The following is a 19,102-nucleotide window of genomic DNA, read 5'->3' as shown; positions in this document are numbered from 1 at the left end:
CATTTCTTTAATGATTAGTGATGGTGAGCCTCACATATGCATGCTGGCCATTTTTATATCTTCTTTGGAGAATTGTCTATTCAACTCCTTTGCCCATTTTAAAATCAGGTTATTTGGTTTTTGTTGTTGAGTTGTAGAAGTTCTTTTTGTATTCTGGATATTAACCCTTTGTCACATATATGATTTGCAAATATTTTCTCTCATTCCATAGGTTGCTTTTTGTTTTGGTGTTTCCTTTGACACTCAAAAGTTTTTAAGTTTGATGTAGTCCTATTTGTCTGTTTTCACTTTTGTCACCAGTGCTTTGGTGTCATAGCCAAGAAATTATTGCCAAATTCAATGTCCGGAAGCTTTTCTTCTCAGAGTTTTATAGTTTTAGGTCTTACGCTTAGGTCTGTTTTGAGTTAATTTTTGTATATGGTATAAGGTATGGGCCCAATTTCATTCTTTTGCACGTGAATATCCAGTTTTTAAAAAAAATTTGTTGAAGAGACTGTCCTTTCTCCATTGTGTAGTCTTGGAATGCTTGTTGAAAATCACTTGGCCATATATTCAAGGGTTTATTTCTGGGCTCTCTATTCTGCTCCATTAGTTCATATATCTGACTTTATGCCAGTACCACACTGTCTTGATTACTGTTGGTTTGTAGTATTACTTTTTTAAAAAAATTTATTTATTTATTTTTAAATTTTTGGCTGCGTTGGGTCTTCGTTGTTGCACGCGGGCTTTTCTCTAGTGTGGCAAGCTGGGGCTACTCTTCGTTGCGGTGTGCAGGCTTCTCATTGTGGTGGCTTCTCTTGTTGCAGAGCACAGGCTCTAGGCACGCGGGCTTCAGTAGCTGTGGCACGTGGGCTTCAGTAGTTGTGGCTCACGGCCTCTAGAGCGCAGGCTCTGTCCATAGTTGTGGCACATGGGCTTAGTTGCTCTGTGGCATGTGGTATCTTCCTGGACCAGGGATCGAACCCGTGTCCCCTGCTTTGGCAGGTGGATTCTTAACCACTGCGCCACCAGGGAAGTCCACATCCTTACTTTTTATATTTAGAAAAAGCTTTAAGAGCATTTTATACTTCGGTGTTTAAAAATTCAAGTGTCTATGTTTCAAACATAACATTTTCACCATGCTAGTGTTACAAAATGTTTTAATTAAAATGAATATCCTCAAATGCCTGTTACATGCAAGAAAGCACTACAGTAAGCAGCACTGCAAGGAATAAAAAGATAAGCAAAGTGAGGTCCCTGGCCTTCCGGAGGCTTACAGACATGTTGTGTGTCAGTGGGGACAACTAGACAAGAGCCCAACTGAGTGAAGGTAACAAGTACCAGAAGAGCACAGAGGAGTGAACAGTCGCTGCTGGTGGGAAGGAAGTTCAAGGAGCGCTTCCTGAAAGGCAGCAGGGCCTGCTCTTTGCAGGACAGGCAGCTACTGTCTGGCAGGGTAGATGGAACGGTGATCTAGAGGCTGCATCAATGGGGAAGATAAAGGTGCTGGGTGGATGAAGCTGTGCACCTGAGTCCCCAGTGACAAAGCATAAACTATTCTAAGATATTCTACTGGATTTTAAAGTAACAATCAAAAGGTGGGATCAATGTGTCAGTAGGATATAAAATATATGTTAGAAATATGGCAATATAAAGAACAATTCTGAGTTAATCAGAAAAGTTCCAGATAAAGATCTTAAAGAAATAAGGATTGTTTACCAAGATGTTACATCAAAGGTTCCTCTGAAAAATATTTAGATAGTGAATATTTACATTTGGGGATAATTAATTTTAGGAGATGATGCCACCAAGCAGCATATTAAAAACTAGTGGCTGCCTATTCTACAGGTGCACCATTGCACTGATATGTTAAAGGGTCAGTAGCTTGTCACGTGCTGCTCCAAGAGGAGCCGCCCTTGGCGAAAGCATGCTGCCCAGGTCTCCAGGACGAACTTCTTGCTATGTTATCATGTCAGCATGCCTAAAATGTGGTGAGACACAGAGCTGACACTTATCTTCTGAGTTTATGCTAATACATTATCCCATTAGTGGCTTTTACCTTTTACCTTGCTCATTCCTGGAACCAGATGCACCCCTGGTTGAAGAGGATACAACTGCATACCAGATTTAGGAAGGGATGTATTAAGGGAAAGAACTGTTTTAAAAGGCTCTCCAGATTCTTGGCTTGGACAGCCTTCTTCCTGGGTGCTGACCCCTCTTGGCTATGGGGCACACAAACCACCTCTACCAATCTAACTAGTTTGCAGTTTTCCTGATTCTCTATTTACCAAAAAAAGGTCTCTTAAGCCAGTCTTAGTGAACAGAAAGCTTAGTCAAGTGTTCACAGAGAGCACAACAAATGTGGACCATTCAGTAGGCTGTGAGCCATAGCTGCTGAAATTGTAGCTAGGATCTGCCTTGGTTCCCTTCTTAAAGGCTGACAGGCCATCTGAGCCAGGCTACTTGATCTCTTGCTGCATTTCACTTGTAAAATGCTATTAATATCTGCCATCAATTCCTCTCAAAGGAGTATATAAAATTTCCTGGACAGGAATACTCCTTATAATCATTTGGCTACAGCAGTGTATGAGTTCACTTCAAAAACTACTGTAATTTTGAACGTGCTGGTTTACTCACTCTCACACACACACCCAAGCCTGACAGTTGTGTTAATTCAATGACTTTTTAAAAAATTTGGGTAGTATTTGTATTTGGAAATGCGTGTTAATCTTTATATGGATTTACCAGTCCTTGACCAACACGTTTTGTAAAAATCCTACAAACCCATTTCATCGAATTAATTAGTATGGAGGACTTTCTGGAAATGGTTTGTTTTTTAAAATAAGGAGCTTATCTGTAAGCGTGGTCCAGAGTTTGCCATATGACAAGCATTTCTTAATAGCAAGGTCCATTTTAGTGTTAATCTTCATAGTCAGTCCATTTCATCAGGAAAGGCTTTAGTGTCTTCATAGTCTTACGGATCTGTTTTTCAGTTCACCAAATAGGGTGGGAATTTTATCAGAATGAAGTTATTAGAACTTTGGGATTTTCTTCTTTCTCCATTGAATCTTTTGTTTTTTTCCTATATCTGAACCTGAAAATAAGATAAGTGCTAAAGAAAATTAAATATTTAAGACTCCCCTCCTCAAAATGCCAAACTGACACGGAAAAACATTTCTCCAGTCAATGAACAGGTAATTATTTTAACTCTAATAAGAACCTCATGAGTCTAGAGCTAGTATTCTCTGATTTTATAGTTTTCTTGAGGAAAGAATAGAGTGGTAAGCGTGAAGTTCTTGGTAAGTTAAAGTTGATATTGAAGTAGTTTTATCATTAGAAGAAACAACTTATAAAAAATGGGCATCTTTCGCTATACATGTTCAGTTTGGGATCAGAATCCACTCACATATAGACTTTTATCATGGCTACACACTAAAAACACTTTATCTTATATAACATCACAAAAGCCATATGAACTATTTCCATATAACAGATGGGAATACTAAGGTTTAGTGAAAAGTAAGTGAATTTCCCAAGTTTATGCAGTAGATTTGGGATTTGAGGCCAGGCAGTTTCACTCTAGAATCTAAACTTCTCCTACCATAGCAATAGTCTTTTAAATATTTGCCAATCTATGATGTCATAGAAGGATGTTTGATTTTTGTCCCTGGTTCCTGACATAGAGCTTCTAAATCCCTTGTAATTTTCTGAGTGACAAGGGTAATAGTGTCTTGCCTCTTATTCTAATGAGGTGACTCGGTGGGTCCCTAGATAGCTTCATGATGGAGGCTGGTTGCTAGAAGGATCAAACCTTGACTAGAAGCCCATCCTCCAGCCTCCAGGGAGGGGAGAGGGGCTGAGGTCAAATCAATATTGATCATGCCTATGTGATGAAACTTCCATAAAATCCCCTAAACACCGGGGTTCAGAGAGCTTCTGAATTGGCCAACACATCCATGGGCCGGGATGGCGATGCTCCCCAACTCCACAGGAACGGAAACTCCTGTGCTCTGGACCCTTCTGGACCTCACCCTGTGTACATCTTCCCCTGGCTGTTCATTTGTGTTGTTTATAACAAACCAGTAATCGTAAGTAAAATGTTTTCCTGAGTTCTGTGAGTCATTCTAGCAAATTCCTGAATGTGAAGAGGAGGGTTGTGGAAATACCTGACTTTGTAGCCAAGCTGGACATGTTGGAGCTCAGGGCAGGCTGCCCCAAAATTTGCCACAATGGCATATTGATTATTTTGAATTGAAGTTGCTTGTGAAGCAGCTGATGCAAAAGGAAACTCTGGCCTCCTCTGTGCCCCTGAAAGCAGGGAATAAATCCCTCATGTGAAAGGTGCAATCCCTGCATATGGAGGTAGAAGGACACCCTTATTACCAAAGACAGGGAATTCCAAGGCTGGGCCAAGAAATCTCTATAAACAAACCTTGTTACTTCTTTACTAATTTACTACACAAGCCCACACTTTGCTTAAATTCCTTACTAATTAAGCACTCAAACCTAAGTTTCTTTGTCCTGTCAATTCCTCTCAAATTTATTGTTTCTTTGTCTAAAAAGTGTAAAAGCTGCCTGCTTTGGCCATTTCTTAGGTCCTATTTTTGAGAGATCTCTGTGTAATGAATTAAAATTTGTTTATTTTTCCCCTGTTGACTGGTGTCAATTTTATGATTAGTTTAGCCACAAGACCTTAAAGGGGTAAAAGGGTAAATTTCCCCCTCCCCAATAGCCAGAAATGTGGATAACCTTGGGGAACCATTACTTGTGGCTGGCATCTGAAGAGAAGGCTGTCTTGTGGGAGTGAGCCTTTAACCTGTAGAGTCTGATGCTAGCCCTGTGTAATTAGAGTCATAACTGGATGAAATTATAGGACAACTGTTTGGTGTCAGAATTGGTTGATATCAGGAGGAAAACCCTTGCACAATCTCATAGGCCAAAAAATGACACTGACATTTTTTATGCTTTAATTAATGTGGACAAGTATTTCTTTTTTATGTATATATTTGCCACTGAAATTTCCTTCTCTATAAACTGTTTGTTCATGACCTTTGCCAATTTTCTTTCTGAGTTGTTTGTCTTTTTCCCATTGATCTCTAAGAGTTTCTTGCATCTTAAATTTATTAACTCTATGTCTATATTGTGCGTTGCAAATATTTTCCCCCTGGTTTGTTGACCTTTGTTCTAATTTATGGTTTCATTTTTGCTGTACCAACAATTTCTAAAATTACATAATCAGATATATCAATCTTCTCCTTTATGGCTCTTTGCTTTTCATAATATGCTCAGAAAGGCCTTCTCTAAGGTTATAAAAATATTTATGTTTTCTTCTGGTACACTTATCACTTTATATTTTTAGGTCTCAATTTTTAGTCTTTCTGGAATTTATCCTGATGCATTTTGAAGTAGGATTTAAGCTTTTTATTTAGCCAAAATGGCTAGTTGAATGTTCTAACACCTTTTACTGAATAATCTAAATTTTCCCCACTGATTTTGAATTGCTACTTGTTATCACACACTGAATTCTCATATTTTCTTCAGTTTAATTCTGAACTCTATTCCATTCCAGTGATTTCTTTTCTTCTACCACCATCATACTGTTTTAATTACCATTGCTTAATAATATGCTTTATTATCTGATAGAGCTACTTTTATTATACTTTCTTTTCAGAATTTTCCTGTTTATTCTTTCATGTTTATTCTTTCTGAGGAATTTTGATATCATTTTTTAAAGTTCCACTTACCCTTTCACTTTCTGCATCTGCTCTAAGGTCTCTGGTAGAGTCATTCCAAAACTTTCAGGGAAGAAAAGAGTGATGATTCCAATCAGGACGGTCAGGCTGCCCATGAGGATGTAGGGCAGAACTCTGTTGTAAGCACCTGTAAGGCACAGGACGTAAGAACATCAATTAGATACAGGGTTTCTCCAGATGCTCTTGAGAATCATTTTGTAAAGGTGGCAAACAGTATTTGAGAGCAGTTTTAAACCTGAATATTTACGAAGAAAAAAAGTGTGCAAAATACCACAGTTTCTGTTTGGCAGATGTCATTGCCTCTGAATTTCCATAATCATTCACCTACTCAATTTTGCATTATCATAAGGTCTTTCATGTCAACTGGCATTCTCTAAGCTACTACTTAATCATGTGTGATAAATGTTCCTTTGATAGAAATTTTTGCCTACCAAAGTTCTCCTCTTAAGGTAGAGGTCATTGGAGATGGGGGGTGGGAGGACACCAAGGGGAAAGAGGTTGACCAGGATGTTGCAGGGACAGCTACTGGCTGTTATGACTGATATGACCTTTGCTTTTGCCCAAACCAGTAGGCTGCTGTGGAAAGCTTGGTCCACAGAGCTGTGAGACTCTTAAAAGAACCTAAGTAATATATTCAATCCAATTTAAATCAATAAATGTCAGGCACTCTGGTTTCTTTTTGCAGCATTTATATGTCTTGGTTTTACACGTAATTGGAAGAACCACTCCACCTCTTCTTCATGTGGTGTTACTCAGACAGGGGAATAATAGATCCTCATCTTGTTTCCCTTCTGCATACAGAGATTACAGAGGAATAGCACACCCAAGAATTTTATTTGACAAAAAAATATCAATCTTGAAGCTTCTCTGAGGCCTCTGTGTCACCAACAGGAGCCACTCTGTGGAATACAAAGTTCTTTCTCAGACTCCTCCATTTCTTATGCACCAGTGGTCCACCATTAGACCATATGAGCATGGTTTGAAAGTATAGGGAAGAACAAAGGGGAAATGACACCATTCTATATAATAATGTACTTTCTCAGGTGTTCAGGGCAGCTGTGTGGAAAATGTCTCTCTTTCTCTGTAAGGATTTAGAGTATATCTTTTCTGAGAATTCACATATGTCTTTGGGGATGTGTATGTGTGTGTGTTTGAACCAGTAGGTAACCAATAGATGACTAGGAAGAATAAGGAGCTGTGTCTACTTCTCTTGCCAGTAGAGTTCTTGATGAGGTTTAGGCTTGGAGTGCCAGATCCTAGATCCACTGAACATCCCACTAAAGCCCCTCTCTGGTGTTTTTCCAGATTGATAAATTCGATCATATAAAAGCTAAAATTGCCAGCAATGCAAATAAAGTCATTAAGTCAAAATGGAAATAATAAACTAGGAAGAATATTTATAAAATATATACAAAGGGCTAATTTTTCAATTACAAAGAGCTCCCAAAATCAAATATCTAAAGTTGATATGAACCATTAGAAAGATGGGAAAAGACATGAACAGATCTCTTAAAAATAAATAGAATTTCAATAAATATATGAATAAATGCTCAACCTCATTCATAATTGAAGAAAAGGAAATGAAAGCAACAATGATATCCATTTTTCACATAACAGACTATCAGTGATTAAAAAACTGGATGATCCCCATTGTTGGTAAGGATATGGAGAAACAGGCACTCTCATATACTGATAGTTGGATTGTAAACTGGTATAGTATTTAGAGGTCAATTTGGCGATATCTATGAAATTTTTAAATTGCTCCAGCAATCCATTGATCCAAATATACAAAGGCTGTGGGAGGCGTAGAGGAATGTTCACTGCAGTGTTATGTATAGTAACAAAAACTTGGAAATGGCCTAAATGTTCATCCATGAACCTGGTTAAATAAATTATGTGTATACATACTTTGGAAGTCTATGTACTAACTAAAAGAGCTATATATACAGATACGGCAAAATATTCTGATACAATGTTAAGTTTAAAAAAAGTTGTGAAACAATATTTATGATATCATTTTGTGTGTTTAAAATATATATATATATATATATGTTGTGCAAAATGAAATGTCTGAAGGGCTACTCACCAAACTGTTAATAGTAGTTCCTCTGAGGGCTGTGATTTGGGGAACTAAGAGAGTAGAGGTGAACTTGTACTTTTTCCAGTACTTTCTATGCCGTTTGCATTTTTCATAATGAAAACCTATTACTTTTATATTTAAAAAATGAATAGACTGATAAGAAGCATCTCACCAAGGTAAACAAAGTAGGGAGCAATGATGCTACCCACTCTGGAGGCCATGGATGTGACCCCCACAGCCATGTTCCTGACCAGGGTTGGGTAGAGCTCTGCAGTGAAGACGTACAGCATGGAGAAGGCAGAGGTGATCCCGAATTTTCCTAACATGGCCAGACCAATGGACAAGAAGTTGTAATCTGGAAAAGAGACCCAGTGTAAACAGAGGTGTTTTAGAAGTGATACTTTCTTAAACAGTTGCTTGTATTGTCCTTTTTGCTTGTATAGGAATGTTTTATAATATAAAGATATTCCCCAAATTATAGTCTCTTCAAAGCCTTACTAATTGGACATGGACAAAGATGGAGCATGAAGGGTTGCTTTGAGCTTCGCTCTTCTGGTATTCTAGATCATTTATGCATTCTGTGACCTTGTCCACCTTTATTTATTACAACAGTTTCATAGTCAGTTGTTAGCATGTTAATACAGTTAAGTTTAATCTTTGAAGAGAAGGACCAATCATTTTTATCCTGGTTATTATTATAAAGATATATATATTTCTATGCATAGTACTATATATCAAAAATCTGTTGACTTAACATGTTAACAACATGAGAAAGTTAGACATAAGGGGAAAAGAGAAGCATATATCTTTTCATGTGCTCTCTAACTACCTAAAGATTACAGACCATAAAAATCACTGAATTTATACTGGAACTGGCATGTACAACCAACTCTAACACTTGAATATACACATCAGAGAGAAGGTTTGAAAATACCAAGAAAGTACCAAGAAATTGGGAATCAGGATTATGACTCAGAGAAAGAGGTTTGAGGGTTTAGGTGAATGTTTCTGTGAAGGGGATGACTGGGAGCATTATTCTTCCTTTTCAGGTGGTGATTTCTGATTCTCTAAGGTTAACTCTTCTATTTGAAGGGAGTAATTTTGAACATGGGAAATCACAGAGTTAGTTATCACTTGTATAACTGACTTAAGAATGACTTATGATGTAAAGGCTACATAAATAGGGAACAGGGACTAATAATTAGCCTGGTCAAGGTGTGGATCTTTTCTGGTAAGCTGTTAATATTGGATAACTTCTTACCTGCAGGTACCAACTGAATTAAGAGAAGCACACCTCCTCCCAAGAACAGTACTCCAGCTATGACATAACGCCTGGGTAGGGTTCGAAGTAGCAGCCAGGCTGTAATGTAAGCTGGAACTTCAATCAAGGCAGAGAAGAAACAGTTCAGGTAGGCATCTCCATGTAAATTAGGAGTGTTGAGAGACAGAGCAAAGTAACCTACTGAGGTTAGCATCCTGAAAGACAAAAGAAAAAAGACAAAAATGACAAAAGGATGGCTTGAGTCTCTTTACAATTTCATGATGGTCAGGAAATTGTCTAGATGTTGCTGTCTTACAAATAGCCACATATGGCTATTTAAAAGTAAATAAATTAGGGACTTCTCTGGTGGCCCAGTGGTTAAGACCGTGCGCTCTCAATGCAGGGGGCCCAAGTTGGATCCCTGGTCAGGGAACTAGATCCCGAATGCTGCAACTAAGAGCCCTCATGCCGCAACTAAGAGCCCACATGCCGCAACTAAAGATCCCGCACACGGCAACAAAAGATCCCACAAAGATCCCAACAAAGATCCCACATGCTGCAACTAAGACCCAGCGTGGCCAAAAAAAAAGTAAATAAATTAAAATTAAATAAAATTTAAAATTTCGTCCCTCTGTTTGGCACTAGCCACACTTCAATTGTTTAGTGGCCACATGCAGCTAGTGGCTACCATAAGGGACAAAAAAGATATAAAACATTTTCATCATTGCAGAAAGTTCTGTTGGACAGCACTAGTCTAGATATACCAATATTCAAGAATACCTATCCTAATCTAGTTAATTTCAAGTTTCAATAGGAGAGTTTGTATATTCTCATTCCTTCAGAGCTATTATTTGAAGAAAGAATGTCAGTCACATCAGTGAACATAAAATCCATATTTCATTCCTCCCTCCAAAGAATAAGAAGGAGGAGAGGAAGGCGAAGGGGAGGGGGAGGAAGAGGAGGAGAAGAAGAAATATAGGTAATACTGTGGGATCCACTTATAGTAAATGCCAATTGATTTAGTAAAACCCACTTTAGTAGGGAAAAAAGTGAAAAAAAAAGTTCTCTGTTTGTCCAGTGGTTCGGACTTGGAGCTCCCACCACAGGAGCTTCGGCCCAACCCCTGAGTCGTGAACCAAGATCCCACAAGCTGCGTGGGGTGGCCAAAAAAAAAAAAAAAAGGAGAACAATAACAAAGTAGAAAATAAAATTAGACTAGGAAACTGACAGATATGTTAGAAAAAATATAAAAATAAAAATATAGATGAAACAACAACCGGAAGGTAAAACAGAACCATGATATTAAAAAAGAGATGGAGAAAAAAAAAAAGGTGGAAAAGGCCTTGGCTGTGGAGGGCGGGGCCTAAGCAGGGGCAAGGTTTGGGCAGTGGGCAGGGCCTATGCTTAGGACCCACAGGGCTGGCAAAGGCCCTGGGGGGCAGTGGGGGTGGGGCTTAGGCTCAACAGAGCAGAAGGGTCACAGGCATGCCCATCGCCTCTGGTCTCAGAGGGTGGGGGAACCCACCAGCAGGCTTCCTGGGCTCAAGTGGGTGGGGCAAATACCCTCTGCTCCTCTCTTGCTCCTCCCATCCTGGAGGGCCCCTCCCACCTGCCTCTCCTGTTCTCTTCCAGCCTCCCTCCTACACCCCCAGGACCAGCCCGGCCTGGAGGGGACCTCTGAGAGCGTAGGACCTGGCCCGAGAGCCGGGCAGACTTCCCCAGCCGATTCGGCAGGGGAAATGCTGGGTGTGCTCCCCCCTGATCCAAGCCCCCGAGGGTCCCTCCAGGCATGGGAACCCCTCCCCAACTCTGAGCCACCCCTCAGGGGCGCCAGTCCTGTCCGGCCTCCACTTCTCCCACCCCCACCTCAGTCCTCCCATGTCCTACCGGTTCGCTTGGGGGTTCTTCCCAGCTCCTTGGGCATTGGGGTCCCCCACCAGCATCCGGCAGACGCCCTAGTTGTGAGGAGACGCGAACTCCGCGTCTTTCCACACCACCATCTTCTACCTGTTCTGATGACCATCATTTTTTGTGCTGCCATCATGGGGTAGGCATGTTCTTTTTGTCTTCTTCCTAATTTCTTGGCAGATACATTATTAAATCTTGCCTACAAAGTCAGTTCATTATTTCTAGGCCTTAAAATCACTCGGTAGATTGCTATGAGCAAGTATAAAAAGCTTGTCAAAACTCCAATGCAGGCAGTGAGGATTCAGGGTATTCTAACTTCACTGATTAATTGTCCGTATAGCTTCTGGAAGCAGGAGCTGAATTAGCGTCTCAGCTTCAGGCATCAGGGACATCATTAGTTTTAATCCCAGTAACTCTAGGAGGAGCAGGGAACCATTTCCCTGTGGGTCACAGTATTGCAGACCTAAATATTGTTCCCTGTGACTTTTTTTTTCAGTATCCAGTTCCATGAATTAAATTGAAGCCTTTCCAAATAACTTAGAATTCTTAAATTTTAATTTTGCCTCAGGAAGACCCAGGCCTTGACCTTGTCCCTTGAATTAAAGAAAATCAGTTGTATATTTACATTCTGTATGTCGCATTTCCAGATCTCTTATTACTTACCATAGCAGCAAGGACATAATTGTTATTATGCCAATATTCCGAGTCTTGAACAGGTCCAGAATGAAAACTTTCTGCTGCTTCAGGGGGGTTAGCTCCTGTTGTTAAAGTAATGCACACAACCATGAGATTAAGAGGTGGTGAGGAAGTATCTTTGGCTGTGACAGTATATTCTTATGCATGTAAGTCTCACATCACTTTGAATATGCTCAGAAGTCTGGAATTTGCAGGGAATAAGGGCATCTAAATATATGATGCTTATTATAACATTTAAAAATGTTTGTGGCCCATTTTAGACAAAAGCCTTTAAAATATATAACATTAGGGGCTTCCCTGGTGGCTCAGTGGTTGAGAATCTGCCTGCTAATGCAGGGGACACGGGTTCGAGCCCTGGTCTGGGAAGATCCCACATGCTGCGGAGCAACTAGGCCCGTGAGCCACAGCTAGTGAGCCTGCGCATCTGGAGCTTGTGCTCTGCCACAAGAGAGGCTGCGACAGTGAGAGGCCCGCGCACTGCGATGAAGAGTGGCCCCCGCTCGCCGCAACTAGAGGAAGCCCTCGCATAGAAAACGAAGACCCGACACAGCCATAAAATAAAATAAATAAATAAATTTAAAATATATAACATTGGCTTCACTGTCTCTTTATATAAAGCCTGACTGCTAACATAGCCTTGCCTTGACTCGTGGGCATCATTATGGGTGACCTTAATCACACTGAGCCTTAGGGCCTGTTGAGTGGGTAGCGCCATATAGCCCCAAACTGCCTTGAGGTCCATATCTGCTTTTAATACTTTTCCTGTTGTTGTCTCAGTGTCAGAACACACATGAGTTAACTAGGGGACCTTGGGCAAGTTACTATTTAGCCTCTATGAGCCTCAGTTTAACTCTCTGTAAAATGGGTATAATAATCAAGAGTTGAGAAGATTAAATGAGATCATATATGTAAATCTTAGCATAGTACTTGAAGCATGGTAGATGCCCCATACATTTTAACTATTACTATAATTACTGCACCATTGAGGAAAAGGTGTGAGCTGTCAGTGGTTGGTAACAATTTCATACCACTGTTGATGGGCTTCCTTCCTCTACTTTTAATTTACTGAAGTAGGAATGTGTTAGGAATCTAGATAATCAAGCTTATTAGAACTGAAACTATCAATGCACTATTTACAATAGCCAAGACACGGAAACAACTCAAGTGCCCATCAACAGACGACTGGCTCAAGATGATATGGTATATATGTACAATGGAATATTAGTCATAAGAAAGAATGAAATATTGCCATATGCAGCAACATGGATGGATCTAGAGAATATTACACTTAGTGAAATAAGTCAAACAGAGAAAGACAAATATTATATGATATAACTTATATGTGGAATCAAAAAAATAATACAAATGAATCTACATACAAAACAGAAACAGACTCACAGACATAGAAAGCAAACTTATGATTACCAACGGCAAAAGGAAGGAGGGTGGGAGGGATAAATTAGGAGTATGGGATTAACAGATACAAACTACTATACATAAAATAGGTAAGCAAAAAGGATTTACTATATAGCACAGGGAACTATAGTCAATAACTTTTAATAACCTATAGTGGAAAATAATCTGAAAAAAAAATATATGTATATATAACTGAATCACTTTCCTGTACACCTGAAACTAACACAATATTGTAAATCAACTATGCTTCAGTTTTTTTTTTTTTTCAAACATCTTTATTGAAGTATAATTGCCTTACAATAGTGTGTTAGCATCTGCTTTATAACAAAGTGAATCTGTTATACATATACAATATGTTCCCATTTCTCTTCCCTCCTGCATCTCCCTCCCTCCCACCCTCCCCATCCCACCCCTCTAGGTGGTCACAAAGCACCGAGCTGATCTCCCTGTGCTATGCGGCTGCTTTCCACTAGCTATCTATTTTACATTTGGTAGTGTATATATGTCCATGACACTCTCTTACCCTGTCACATCTCACCCCACCCCCTCCCCATATCCTCAAGTCCATTCTCTAGTAGGTCTGTGTCTTTATTCCCGTCTTGCCACTAGGTTCTTCATGGCCTTTTTTTTTTTTTTTTTTTTTTTCCCTTAGATTCCATATATATGTGTTAGCATACTGTATTTGTTTTTCTCTTTCTGACTTACTTCACTCTGTATGACAGACTCTAACTCCATCCACCTCATTACAAATACCTCCATTTCATTTCTTTTTATGGCTGAGTAATATTCCATTGTATATATGTGCCACATCTTCTTTATCCATTCATCTGTCAATGGACATTTAGGTTGCTTCCATGTCCTGGCTATTGTAAATAGAGCTGCAATGAACATTTTGGTACATGACTCTTTTTGACCTATGGTTTTCTCAGGGTATATGCCCAGTAGTGGGATTGCTGGGTCGTATGGTAGTTCTATTTGTAGTTTTTTAAGGAACCTCCATACTGTTCTCCATAGTGGCTGTATCAATTTACATTCCCACCAACAGTGCAAGAGTGTTCCCTTTCCTCCACACCCTCTCCAGCATTTATTGTTTCTAGATTTTTTGATGATGGCCATTCTGACCGGTGTGAGATGATATCTCATTGTAGTTTTGATTTGCATTTCTCTAATGATTAATGATGTTGAGCATTCTTTCATGTGTCTGTAGGCCATCTGTATATCTTCTTTGGAGAAATGTCTATTTAGATCTTCTGCCCATTGCTTCAGTTTTAAAAAAAGAATTGAAACTAAAAAGTTACAAGGCTCTGAGGTGGAGCCTTTTATCTCCTCAGGATAAAGTACAATGACTCTGTGGCCCTATGATGTGTGTTCAGTAAGAGGCTGAGGAAGGAGTTTTTACTACAAAGGAAGGAAGAGTGCCAGACCTGCCCTTGTAGCAGGTGCTTCCCAAATATTAGCATCCTTCTTTCCGAAAACAGACACCTCCTCATTCAGCTCACAGCCATGTTACCTTTTTGCTTCTGCACTACGTGGAGTGTACGACTCTAGAACATGCCCCTGGCAGTATAACCCTGTTATCCCAACAAAGAAAGCCCCTGCATAAACTACTGGGAACTAGCAGTCCTCCTGGAAGGTTCTGGGAGTGGTACCAGGCACAGACAGGACCTGTGGATCAGGCATCCAGTTATATTGACCAAGGCTGGGAATGGAATTCTTGATCTGAAGAGCAAAGGATTAAGACATATTTGTCCTGGCAGCCCTCTGAGAGCTTGGGCTCATGGCCACTGTAATTAATCCTCCAGCCATCACCAGGGTATCTGTTTCTGTCAGAGGTCGCAAAGGCCAGGAATGGGAAGCCCTCAGGGTGGAGCACTGGCGTGCTCGCCACCCTCCAAAGTCCTGGGGTGGCCAGGAGCGCAGATGTGAGCGTGGGGCAAGCATAAAGACTAAGAAGCATATAGTCTTCTTGAGGTGTCCTGAGCAGTTCCTGACCCTCTGGCCAGGGGTGCCATTGTCCCGTCCTCTCCATCCATCTAAGTGTCCTCCCTGGTTTGGACCTGCCTCTTCAGCCCTGAGTCACTCTACTCTCTTTCTCTGCTGGCTCACAGTGTCCACTCCTTGGGGACTTCCTCCTTCACGTCATCACTTATCTTCCATCTAATCCTCTTAACACTCTTGGTTGCATTCTATGCTCCTTATGTGTCTAATTTTTCTTGTTTTCTCTAGGAGCTGGCACGAGGCGTGGCCAAGGACACTGTGAGTCCTCACTGACTGTCAGGAAGCGAATCTGCTTCCACTGAATATCTGCTTTTCCTCGTGGCCTCCTGCCTGCAGGGGTGAATCCTCCAGCCGGTGCTCTCAGGCCTTAAGGTTCTAGACAAAACATACCAAGACTAAAGACATGTACAGCTTCCTCAGCAGACTTTGGTAAGATTCAGAGTACAGTGGGGATCCCATGGGTGGAATACCCCTCAAACACATTTTTCCCTCTTAATTTGGACATTCAAAAATCACCAGTATGTAGCTGCATCAATGGTGTGGAGCAAGACCAATAAAAAGTTGGAGATGAACTTGCAAAAGGGAAGGGAACTAATATTTAATCAACACTTGCTATATGCTAAGCAGTTTACATATATTATTGCACTTAATTGGTCCACAGCACTTTGAGGAGGGCTCAGAACTTCATCATCATTGTGTCTCTAAGGCCTTGAACAGTGCCTGGTACATAATAGGCACTCAAAACCTATTGAATCAAATTAAATTCCATAATCAAGAATGCATAACTGGGGCTTCCCTGGTGGTGCAGTGGTTAAGAATCGCCTGTCAATGCAGGGGACATGGGTTCGAGCCCTGGTCCGGGAAGATCCCACATGCCACGGAGCAACTAAGCCCATGCGCCACAACTACTGAGCCTGCACTCTAGAGCCCGCGAGCCACAACTACTGAGCCCACGTGCCACAACTACTGAAGCCCGCGCACCTAGAGCCCGTGCTCTGCAACAAGAGAAGCCACCGCAATGAGAAGCCCACGCACTACAACGAAGAGTAGCCCCCGCTCGCTGCAACTAGAGAAAGCCCGTGCGCAGCAACGAAGACCCAACGCAGCCATAAATAAATAAATAAATAAATTTTAAAAAATAAAAAAGACTTTGAAATAAAAAGAATGCATAACTGATCTCAGGAGGAAACATTTGCAAATCCTTACCTCCACAGGATCAAAAACTACCACTGGGGCAGCTACATTGTTCATTTTTGCAGCTTTTTGGATGATATCTTCAGCTTCTCTAAATCTTCTCTGGGATATCAGCCACCGGGGAGATTCAGGAATAAACCTAAAATTCATTTGAATGTTTTATAATTTTTCACAGCAGCAAGGTTGATGCTATCAACTGTAAGTTGCCCCCGAATAATTTTTATTTTGTAAAATTCTAGTTTGTCTTTTTAAAGAACATCAAGAGGGAGGCCTCATAAGATTTCCATTATTTGTAGGAATAAATAAAAGCACCTTCAAGTTTCAAAGTTATGATCAAATCATAAGACAGATCATTAGTTGTACTTGAAGCCAGAGCCACACTATAAGGGGTAACATTAACTGGGTATGTTTAAGCCAGGGCATCTGGAGAACACCATCCATAGCTTCATAGCCGGTGTGGCTCATAAAAGAAACACAGTCTAGTATCTTTTCAGTGTGTCTATCCCTAGGAGAATCCCTGGTGCCCCAGCTGGTGATGCTCACAAGTTTATTGGGTAAAAGAGGGCATCTGTGTTTCTCGGGCTTTTCCTGCAGTCAGAGGAGGAGGTAAGTGCACTGACACCCTCCTGTGGGCTGCCGCATGGCTTTCAACAGATTCTAAGCTCAGTGAGTACCCAAACCAGACCACAGCCAATGTGGTCTTATTTTTTTAATGCCTAGAAACATTTAAAAAAATTTTTTATATTGGAGTATAGTTGATTAACAATGTTGTATTAGTTAGAAACATTTTTTTTATTACACAATCTATCCACATTTTTTAACTGATGCTCAAACATGGTTGACTTTTATTCTTTCCTAATTTTTCCATTTCTATTTATTTTTATTATACTTTATTTAATTTTTCTATTCTTTCCTAATCTTTATTTCTCGGAATTGCTTAGCCATTCTTCTGCCAGCTCTTGTTTTCCTTACTTATTTGTCAGTATTAAGTTATCCTAGAAAATAAATTATATGTAGCAGATATAGTCCTCCTATAATTAATAGGCCCCTCCAAAGCCTCAGTAGGAATTATCTCAGAGCAAAACACAACATATCGAATAGCCAACCCCCAGCTTCTGTCCCTAGCCTACTACAAGCACATGGGTTGAAAAATGAACCCAGTCTGCATTTTTGGGAATATATCCCTTGGTTGGTCCCTGTAGCAACTGTGATGATGTTAGGCCACTCAGTTTCAGTAATTAGAGCTGTGCTGTCCAAGAGAACTTTCCCTGGTGTTCTGTATCTGTGCTGTCCAATACAGCAACCGCTAACCACACGTGGTTATTGAGCTAGCGTGACTAGTGTGACTGAAGAAACTAATTTTATATTTTATTTACTTTTAATTAATTTTAATTTAAATCGTTGCATGTGGCTACTGGCAACTGTATTAGTGAAGAATCAGAGGTCTTACCCCACAGCCTCTATATACAGCATGGGCACTTCTACTTCTGAGAGGTATCTTTCCCCAACCAGGTTGTTCTTAGAAATATCCTACCTTTCTTACTACAAGCTCTGAGTGCCATCACCAGCCTCAGGTTCCTAACATTTAGTTAGCTAGATATTGCAAAGCTTTCCCCATGTTGCACCTATGGGCTCCTTCCCCACCCACTACACACATAGTCCATTTGTACCTGTGATCACTTACTGCCAAGCCTTTTAAAGGAAATTTGGGACATAAAAAATCCCCAAACCACCTGCAGTGGCTCCCATTTTCAGCCCACTGCACTCAGGGTTGCTGCGATCTCTACTTTTGAATTGCCATGGTTTCTTGGTGCATAAAGAATTAAGTCTAGCTGATCATTTCAAGTTAGTGGAGGGCCAAATAAGGTTGTACACTATAGCCTCTCGGTAGATTTAATTCAAATTGAACAGGGGAAGGGTGTTGCTGGAGAGTCTATATTACATATTAAGTAGGCAGCAAAGGTCACAGTAGCTCAAAGCAATCCCCACGTCTTCCCAGCCCACCCGGATGGATGGGCATTGCTTCGGGAAGTCCCCCTTCAAGGACAAGATGTTCAAAAGAAAGCTATTTTATTTTTATAGGAAAATGGTAAAACTGTTGTTAAACTTTCAGGACAAGCTCTCAGCATGTTTGTCCTGGCCCCGGGCTGCCCTCTGTCTGGGGCAGTCCTGTCCCTGGTACAGTGTGCCCACAGCTAGGAACACTTACCAACCAGCCCATGGGCAATAGAGGAACAACTCTTCTCAGGGCGAGAGTAAGGCAGCTCCTTGTGGGATGGACCTTCTGTGCTAGAAACTCAAGAGGCTGACCTATCAGAGCTGTTCCTTGCTGTGATATTTGGTTCTGAGGCAAAGATCCAAGCCCCACAAACTAAAATCCCTACTAATCCCTTACAGTCAGTCAGGGCCCTTCTATTTTTGTTCTTTCTCTCTCTCTCTCTGGTAGAATCATACAGTAATAAAGTTGACTATAACATATTTTAAAAGTACTGGTCTCTTATGCCAAAGTGACAACTAGAGCCAAAGAACACAGATTACTAAAATCATTCATTTGAAGAGGCAGAAAATAACCTTTGAATAATCTTGTCTTGTGTCTTGAGAGACTCAAGACAAGACATCTTTTAAGATAAATTCAGTTAGCAGGGGGGTTGTGGAGAGAGGGACAGAGGGTATGACGATGATAATGATCACGATGCTGCAGCTGCTGATGATTCTCATTCCAGAAAATTGCCCTGCTCTCAGACTGGGTCAGGAAATCAGAAGAGTATCTAACCTCTAACACACTGTCTCTCAAATTCTAGGGAAGTAAGAAAAAAA

General features: G+C 40.6%; 1 protein-coding gene across 2 annotated transcripts in view; it reads right to left on the bottom strand.

Moving 5' to 3' along the window:
• Positions 1 to 1,122: 1,122 nt before the first annotated feature.
• The window catches only part of SLC22A4 (solute carrier family 22 member 4), a 43,790-nt gene continuing 25,810 nt past the window's right edge, over positions 1,123 to 19,102 (bottom strand). For both annotated transcript variants that reach the window (XM_007188548.2, XM_057539930.1), the window contains exons 5-10: positions 16,298 to 16,424; positions 11,645 to 11,739; positions 9,074 to 9,288; positions 7,985 to 8,167; positions 5,724 to 5,859; positions 1,123 to 3,073 (exon numbers count right to left, since the gene is read on the bottom strand). In XM_007188548.2, coding sequence (XP_007188610.1) covers positions 2,998 to 3,073; positions 5,724 to 5,859; positions 7,985 to 8,167; positions 9,074 to 9,288; positions 11,645 to 11,739; positions 16,298 to 16,424 — 832 coding nt within the window. In that variant the 3' untranslated portion in view covers positions 1,123 to 2,997. The remainder of the gene's footprint in view (positions 3,074 to 5,723; positions 5,860 to 7,984; positions 8,168 to 9,073; positions 9,289 to 11,644; positions 11,740 to 16,297; positions 16,425 to 19,102) is intronic.

Source organism: Balaenoptera acutorostrata, chromosome 2 (assembly GCF_949987535.1).
Source record: "Balaenoptera acutorostrata chromosome 2, mBalAcu1.1, whole genome shotgun sequence".
NCBI classification, from domain to species: Eukaryota; Metazoa; Chordata; class Mammalia; order Artiodactyla; family Balaenopteridae; genus Balaenoptera; species Balaenoptera acutorostrata.
This window is presented reverse-complemented; position numbering and strand designations above follow the sequence as displayed.